The sequence below is a fragment of the Populus euphratica genome, unplaced genomic scaffold, assembly GCF_000495115.2.
Source record: "Populus euphratica unplaced genomic scaffold, PopEup_1.0 scaffold431.1, whole genome shotgun sequence".
Lineage (NCBI taxonomy): Eukaryota > Viridiplantae > Streptophyta > Magnoliopsida > Malpighiales > Salicaceae > Populus > Populus euphratica.
The window spans coordinates 331,166-339,053 of record NW_011500119.1 but is presented as its reverse complement, the minus strand read 5'-3'; the positions used below and the strand labels follow the sequence as shown (position 1 = coordinate 339,053).

Sequence of the window (7,888 nt, the reverse complement as noted above, 5' to 3'; positions counted from 1 at the left end):
AACTCACACTCTCATTATTTATCATTTTCAGGCTTATAGCTTGATAGCAGGTCACTTTTGTTGGACCTTCAGAACCTGCTCTTTTGATTGTAATTCGTACATTTTCCTTTATGCCTAATTAGTGCTCCAAAACTATAAAATTATATTAACTCTTGTATTAAGACAATTCAATTATATTATGAAGTTGATTTTGTTATTAATGCTGTGTTGAACTCTGATTGAGTTAGGATAAGTTTGTGTGTAAGTTTGGGTTCGTATAGGTATGGAACCTTGGAGGGGAACCTTGCCTATGTACCGGTCATGAATCCGGGATTCGGGTTGGGACACTTCCTCTCCTCAAAAGGTTTCAAGACAATTGCTCAATGTTTCTCTATGTATGATAGGGCTGCAATGTTATGAAATATCGAAAAGCCAATGAAATGGAACGTCTGAAGTTTCAAGTGACCTGTTAGCAATCTGACGATGAAACTTCTGCTTTTCTCGCTTATACACTTCAACTCGTTTTGAAATAGACCCTTAGTTAAGTGTATTAAATAGGTTATATGTTCTTTTGAGTCATTCTTGAATATTTTTTCTTTATATTCAGATAATCCTGATATTCTACCGGCGGGACGTCAGTAGGATTTTCTTCGGTGTCTGCTTTTGATTTCCTCGACAGGTTCTACATGGCTTTCACTAATCTCACTCATTGGTTTTCCTTGAAGATTTCATTCCATTTCTCTGTTTCTTTCTTCCCCTCTATGTTCTATTGTTTGTCTGCTTGGCCATCTGATCTAGGTTGCTCTTGGAGTTACTCTTCCCAGCTACGTTTGGGGTTGCTTTTTAAAGACTGTTTCTTTTTCTTTTTTTGCTCGAGGTAATCCCATCGATACTTGGGGCAATCTTTTTAAAAGTTTTAGGAGTAAACCAAAGCTAAACCGTGAACCCCATGTCTCAGTTTAACTTTATTGGGAATTAAAAATAAGAAGTATAAAAAGTAGAAACAAATCATGAAACAGTCCCTGAATTTATTTTCCTCACCTGGTGAATTCTCTAGTACAATATTAGGGTTCCTCTGCCATAAAGTTTTCAGAATTTCAAGTTGCCATTTACCAACTGCGCATTTCTCCTTTTATTGTCACCTTCTTCTTTATAAAACGACAGTAAGAAGGATGAGTAGAGATCTTACTTGAAGGTTCGTGATTGTTGTTGCTTAAGGTTCGTGATTTTTACCTATTTTAACTTGACGTGATTATCTTTTATCTATTTTATGTCAAAATCGACGGGAACTTAATTGGATCTTCTGGAGATTTATGAAGGACTGAGTCTTAAGAGAAAAGCGAGTTGAAGTGTCTTGATAAGGCATTGTATAATTCAGTTCACCAAGCAGTTGAAGTTCATCGCCAGATTGCTTATAGGTTACTTTAGGCTTCAGACATTCCATTCATTATCTTTTATATATTCCATAAAATTGCAGCCCTGTGAATTACGTATTGGCTGAGCTTTGATTTTCCTATTAACTTCTTTCCATTGTTTTGTGCTTTCTTTTTTATCAAATACGCGTGCTTTTTTCTCGGCTTAAATACATGCTTTGAAGCGCAAGCCTCATGGGCATCTGTTGATACGAACATCAAATATGAAAACAAAAGCTGAAGTGTTATTATGAGGGAAATGCATCAATTCATTAGATGGAAAATGAATAGAAAGGCTTCATCTGACATCTATTTGAAAATTGAAATATGTTCATGAAAAATGGAATGGATCAAAAACAAGCAAAGATTTATCTTTATGGTTGGTACTTCCAGACTGGTTTTCAACTGTGATTCCGCTGGATCAAGCTTCACCAACTCACTAATACTTGGTAACATAACGGCGGAGCCAAAGTTCATACATAACCATATGAAATGCATCAAGTCTGACAGGAGGTAGATTCCACTGAAAGTGATCCTGGACCTGATTCAGTAGTAGAGGCAATTAAGGAAATGAGACAGTTCAGAATCATTCGAGGAAAACGATATATATGAAACTAATCCTCAGGAGAGGCATTTTGCGGAGTGAATTTCACAAGTGAAGTACCATGACTGTATTGGTCTGCAGGGCTTGATATTCTTGATCTGGTATGTTTAAAAGGATTCGCTTCAGTCCATCCACATCACTCTCCTTGAGGATTACAGAGAATTTCTTCCAATCAAGAATGTCGTTGAATGGTAAATCAAAGTAATCAGACATGATAACTGCAGAAAGGTACACGGACTGCTTAGGAAACAAATTGTAAAAAAAGGCTTAATTATACAATACAAGAGAAGATATGAGAGAAGAATTGCTCTATCACCTGGAACGCATCCATAATGAATTGCAACTGCTATAGCACCATCGATCTGAGGGCCTCCAGGACAGATGCAAAACTTTGAGCTGTAGAACTTCTTATGGTACAGCCGACGTATTTCCGTAGTACTAGCTTCTGTTTGGATTCCTTTTATGTCAAGTTCGGAGTCATTCTCCCAGGCATCGACCAAACTCTTTCTTATATAATTTTCTTTAAGACCTCTCCAGAAACCTAGAATAGCCCTGCAACATATTCATGCCCTTTAAATGTTATGCTAAATCGATAAGTAGTCCTCAATTTTTACTATATTCCTGCTCTAGTATAGTCCAGGGACATAAAGGGTATCGGTACCTGCTCTTCATGTTATATTTAGCAGCAGGAAGAGTTGATGGCTGTGTTGTTGGTGCAATAAAAGCGTAAAGTGGCGGCCTGATTTGTGAGACAGAAACATTAAATGGCTGCACACTTTGTGGGAGAGAAACATCCTTATGAGGAACATATTCCACATTATAACTTGGAGAGCACATAACTCTAATTGAGTTCTTCATAAGATTCCAAATTCGTTCACTAGCAGTCACATGAATGTCTGCACAGGTTATGAGGAAGTGATCAGCACCTAAAGTTCTGTTCCAATAAGGATACTCAGAAATAAGGCTGTTGACAAAATGCTGGACAGCAATAGCCCTTTCATCCACCGATCTCCCCTGTACATAACGATATGAACATCAGACCCTTCATTAATTATACAATCTGTCCTTGAGATCGTATAGTTATCACTATAAGACGCTCAAAATTCCTTGATCAGTTGCAATCAAACTTCCAAGAACCATATCAACATGCATGAAAGTTATACCTTAGCAGGAAGAGAATGACAAGAAGTGGGAATAAGGAAAAGGTTAGCTTTATCAGGATCTCTGGTCAAGAACCTACTCTGATTGAGATTCTGATAGAAGAATCCTTCACTCCCATACTTGCCATCAATCTTCCTTGTTTTATCACAGGCGGTGGTCTTATGTGGGTACACAAAGACCTTGAAGCTCCTCTCCATTTTCATATAGTCCATCCTGAAAGCCTTCGGAATGTGAGGGAGCTCAGCAGCATCAGAATATCGAGGATAATCGCGCAATGGCTGCGCCAGCACCTATATCAAAAACCAATGCAAGAAAAGGCATAATATTTAAAGAACCAGAATTGATCTCCAAAACCCATAAACGATCAAAGAAAGAAAGTGAATGAAAGTTGTATCACTGTAATAGTAATCCTTAAAGAACTGAAGTTGACCTTCAAAACCCATAAGTGATCAGAGAAAGAGAATGCAAGAACGTGAAAGGAAGTTGTATCACTCTAATAGTGACTAAAGTTGACCTTCAAATTGCATGAAAAGAAAGTGAAAGAAAATGCAAGAAAGTGAGAGAAAGTGAGTACCTGAAGATGAAATGGGGATTGAGGGAGGCAGATTGAGAAGCAGATTGAAAGAACTACAGCAGAAAGGTAGGAAAGTGTTCGTCTGAGAGTCAGAAATTCGTTTGCTGGAATTTGAGGGGGATTTGAGCTCTGCATGGTTGATTTCTTGTATAGATTCTTTTCTTTTCCTTTTGTTTTTCTCGGGAAAAATGAAGAGAGAAAGTAAGAGGGTGAGAGTGGCTTCTTGCTTTTATAGAGGAAGAGGGAGGGAGGGAGGGAGGGAGGGAGAAGGTAGCGGTTTGGTTAGTTAGTTAGTTAGTTAAAATTCACCAGAAATAACTACTTAAAAGCCTTAAAGCATTGTTCCCTCTGCAACCTCTAAAACATTAGAGCATATATTCTCTCCTTTCCTCTTCAAGAAACGACCACATCATCTCCAAACATTCCCTCAATAAATTAAAGAAGAATTCCAAGAAGATGTGCCGAATTCGTTTTCCATCTTTAATAGATCTTTTTTTCTTATTCGTTGAGCTCCTCTTCATTGAACCGCATGGCAGAGTCGGTCTCCTCCTCAGGTTCTCTTAATTTCTTAATTTGCACCGTATAATTTCATCTTCTTTCTTGCATTCTTTGTTTGCTTTCTTACATATTCTTTGTACTCTTAATTTCTTACGGTATTTTTTGAAGGATGGTTCTGTTAGTATCATGGAGACAAGTAATGCTCCACTTCTACTATATATGCTTAGTAGAAATACATAATATTTTACTTAGCATAAAGTGGAGGCATAAATGATACAAATATTTTGCCATGATTTATGGCCATGATTTCTTGCCCCCTGCTTTGTCTATAATCAGACACGTTGAAGAGATAAGGAGAGTTACAGAGAACAGAGAGAACAAAAGCAGAAGAATAAAGAGAGCTTAAGTGGATAGAGTTGAGTTGAGAAGAGTTTTCTCTTCATTCTTTGTTTGCATTGTTTTCTTGATTGATTAATACAAATCAGTAGCTCCATGGAATAGGCAAGTTGTTGAACCATATAAATTTGTGTGTGTTTGAGTTCTGGAATGTCCCAATAACTGGTATCAGAGCTTGTTCTTGAAAAAAAGGGTATTTGATCCAAACTTAAAAATCAAAGTACTCAAAATGTGTTTTTGAACATACCATTGTGTAGAGTAAGATGAGACGAATCCGCTGGTGAAAAATCAGTGAAGAACCGACGTCATTCATGCCCACACGCCCTAACACGCATTGACATCAAGACTGCCCAGGCGCACCGACACGCCACATGCTCCTTCTTTACCTAAATAGTTGCAACTGAACTGGGTTGACCGATACGTCAACATCCAGTTATCATCCATAATAGCAATTCTACACAGTCATCAACCACATCATCAGTACACGTTAGATCAGAAACCACATGGATATGCCACGTCATCATTTATAGGCTCGTATTGCTTACGTGTCTGATACGTCATTATAGTCACATCAGCATATTGGCTTTTGATCCAGTGCACTGCAGACACTATTTCAACTGACACGGGGTTTCATTTGCACCATCTAGTAATCTAAAAGTTTGATTGATAAGATCTGAGCCGTCCAAAGTCTTATTTGGATGATTTCAGTGTCGTTTCCAATTTTTTTGTCATTCTGGACACATCCGTAAGGTCAGATTTGACATATTTAAATCTAAGAAGTATTAAAAATAATAAATAAAATAAAGGCTCCTAGAATTGAAAATTTTGATGGGATAAATTTTGGATATTGAAAAATACAAATTGAAGACCATCTATATGGGAAAAAACTTCATCTTCCTCTGTTGGGGAGAAACCTGAGAATATGTAAGAAGAAGAATGACTAATTCTTGATAGATAGGTTTTAGGCATTATCCGATTATCCTTATCAAGAAGAGTTGCTCATAATATTACAAACAAAAAAAATCCACTACAAAATTAATGGAAGCTTTGTCAAGGATGTATGAGAAGCCCTCAGCAAATAATAAAGGGTACTTGATGAAGAAGTTGTTCAATTTAAAGATGACCGAAGACACCTCTGTTACACAACACCTTAGCAACTTTAATACTATCACAAATCAATTGTATTCTATTGAGATTGACTTTGATGATGAGATTCATGCTCTTATTTTGCTAACTTCACTTTTAAGCAGTTGGGAAGGTATGAGAACAACTATGAGCAACTCAGCTGGAAAATCCAAACTGATATATGATGACACCCGAGATTTGTTTTTGGCTGAAAAAGTGCAAAGGAAAGACTCAGGTGAAAGTTCAAGCTCAGGTTCAGCTTCAACATCAACACTCGAGGGAGGAGACAAGATAGAAGCTTATCTAGAGGCAAATCAAAATCAAGATACAAAAGTAAAAGCAAGTTTGGACTTAGAAAGCAAGTTAAATGTTGGAATTGTGGCAAACTTGGTCATTTCATGAGGAGTTGCACCAAACCAAAAAAACCTGAAGCTGACTCTACAAACACTACTATAGATGAGGTACAAAATGCTTTTATTCTTGTTGTACAAAGTCCAATTAATGATTGGATTATTGATTTTGGTGCTTTATTCCACTATATACCACACCATGAAATTATACAAAACTATGTTACTGGAGATCACGTTGTAGTCTATCTAGCCAATGGACAACCAATGGATATTATGGGTATAAGAGATAAGCAAATCAAGACAATGAATTTGTAACTCCCTGGTAAATTCCTGTATTTTGATTTTTTTTTAAAAAGGGGACAAATAATTATATATATAGAAGTTAAAGGAATGGAAATTATTATCTAATAATGTGAATGTGGGACAAGGATTTAAATTGAATAAGTCAAACTTTTAGGCCGAATGGTTTTAAAACAAAACAAGGAAGGACTTAAATGAAAAGGGAGGGAAAACTTGTAAATAAATAAACAAGTGGGGAGTGGATTTAAGGGGGGAGTGGCCGACCATGTTAGGGCTTAAGAGGAAAAAGAATTGAGTGAAATTTATCAAAGTTCATCCAAATAAATTCATAGAAAAAAAGGAAGATATAACTAGTGATTAAAGTTTATTAGGAAGGGTTTGAACAAGAAAATCTCAAAAGGGGAACAAAAGATTTTTTTAAAAAAAGAGGGGAGGCATTGAGAGGAAAATAAGGAGGGAAGGAGGATAGAAATTTGTGTGGTGATTTCAAGCTTTCCATCTCTTATTTCTTTGAATTAAAAGGTAACAAATCTTTTCCTCTTAATTAAATTGATATATGCAGTATTTTAAGATTTTATTTTATTATATTAGTGTGTAATTATGGTATGAGTTGTGAGGTTTAATGGGTTAATTTATGAAATTATGATAAATTAATGTTTTAATAAATGAAATAATAATGGGTAATGTTTCAATTTGTGAAATTAAAAATATAGGTATGGGTTCTTTTGAGGAGAGGTTTGCCGAGAGAAAGAAAATAAATGAAAATGTTGGATCAATAATTAATTGTTGAGTTATGTGGTAATATTGATGATGAAGGAGTTATATTAGTGATGAATTAATATTATTGAGTGATAATTAAATGAATTATATGGTGATATTAATGATAAAGGAATTATATTATTGATGAGTTAATATTGTTGTTTGATAGTTAAATGAGTTATGTGATAATATTGATAATGAAAGAATTATATTAGTGATGATAAAGGAATTATATTAGTGATGAGTTAATATTGTTGTTTGATAGTTAAATAAGTTATGTGATAATATTGATGATGAAGAAATTATATTAGTGATGAGTTAATATTGTTGAGTGATAATTAAATGAGTCATATGGTAATATTGATGATAAAGAAATTATGTTAGTGATGATATTGTTGTTGAAAATTAAATGAATTATGTGGTGATGTGTTAATGAAGTAATTACATTAACAATGAGTTGTTTTGCTGGTTTGATAAATAAAGTGGTTTTATGGTGATGTTGTTGATGAAATAATTAAATTGATGAGAAGTTGATTTTGTTAAAATAAAATTTAATTAGTAAAAAAATGAACTTTTAGCAGTGAACAAGACTATAAGAACAACTAAGCAGATAAGTTCAGCTAGCAGAACACAAACACTAGGGAGGTCTTTAATATCTGGAACTTTAGATATTTAAATTTTCTCTCAATCAATGAAATTTTATATGGAATGCTAGTAGAGTTTTCCATGA

At 35.1% G+C, this 7,888-nt stretch overlaps 1 protein-coding gene and 1 long non-coding RNA gene across 2 annotated transcripts in view; one reads left to right on the top strand and one right to left on the bottom strand.

The window, feature by feature from the left end:
• Nucleotides 1–70, top strand: part of LOC105110043 (uncharacterized) — a 5,889-nt gene extending 5,819 nt beyond the window's left edge. Inside the window, exon 3 of the long non-coding RNA XR_839393.1 lies at nt 32–70. This is a non-coding gene — a long non-coding RNA (uncharacterized LOC105110043). The remainder of the gene's footprint in view (nt 1–31) is intronic.
• Nucleotides 71–1,699: 1,629 nt separating this feature from the next.
• LOC105110041 (probable glycosyltransferase At5g03795) lies at nt 1,700–3,913 on the bottom strand. The gene is made up of 6 exons (XM_011004945.1): nt 3,731–3,913; nt 3,159–3,446; nt 2,657–3,009; nt 2,312–2,547; nt 2,056–2,213; nt 1,700–1,932 (listed from the first exon to the last, which is right to left on the bottom strand). The coding sequence occupies exons 1-6, from the start codon at nt 3,863–3,865 to the stop codon at nt 1,831–1,833; spliced, it is 1,272 nt and encodes a 423-aa protein (XP_011003247.1). The 5' UTR covers nt 3,866–3,913; the 3' UTR covers nt 1,700–1,830.
• Between the last annotated feature and the right edge of the window lie 3,975 nt (nt 3,914–7,888).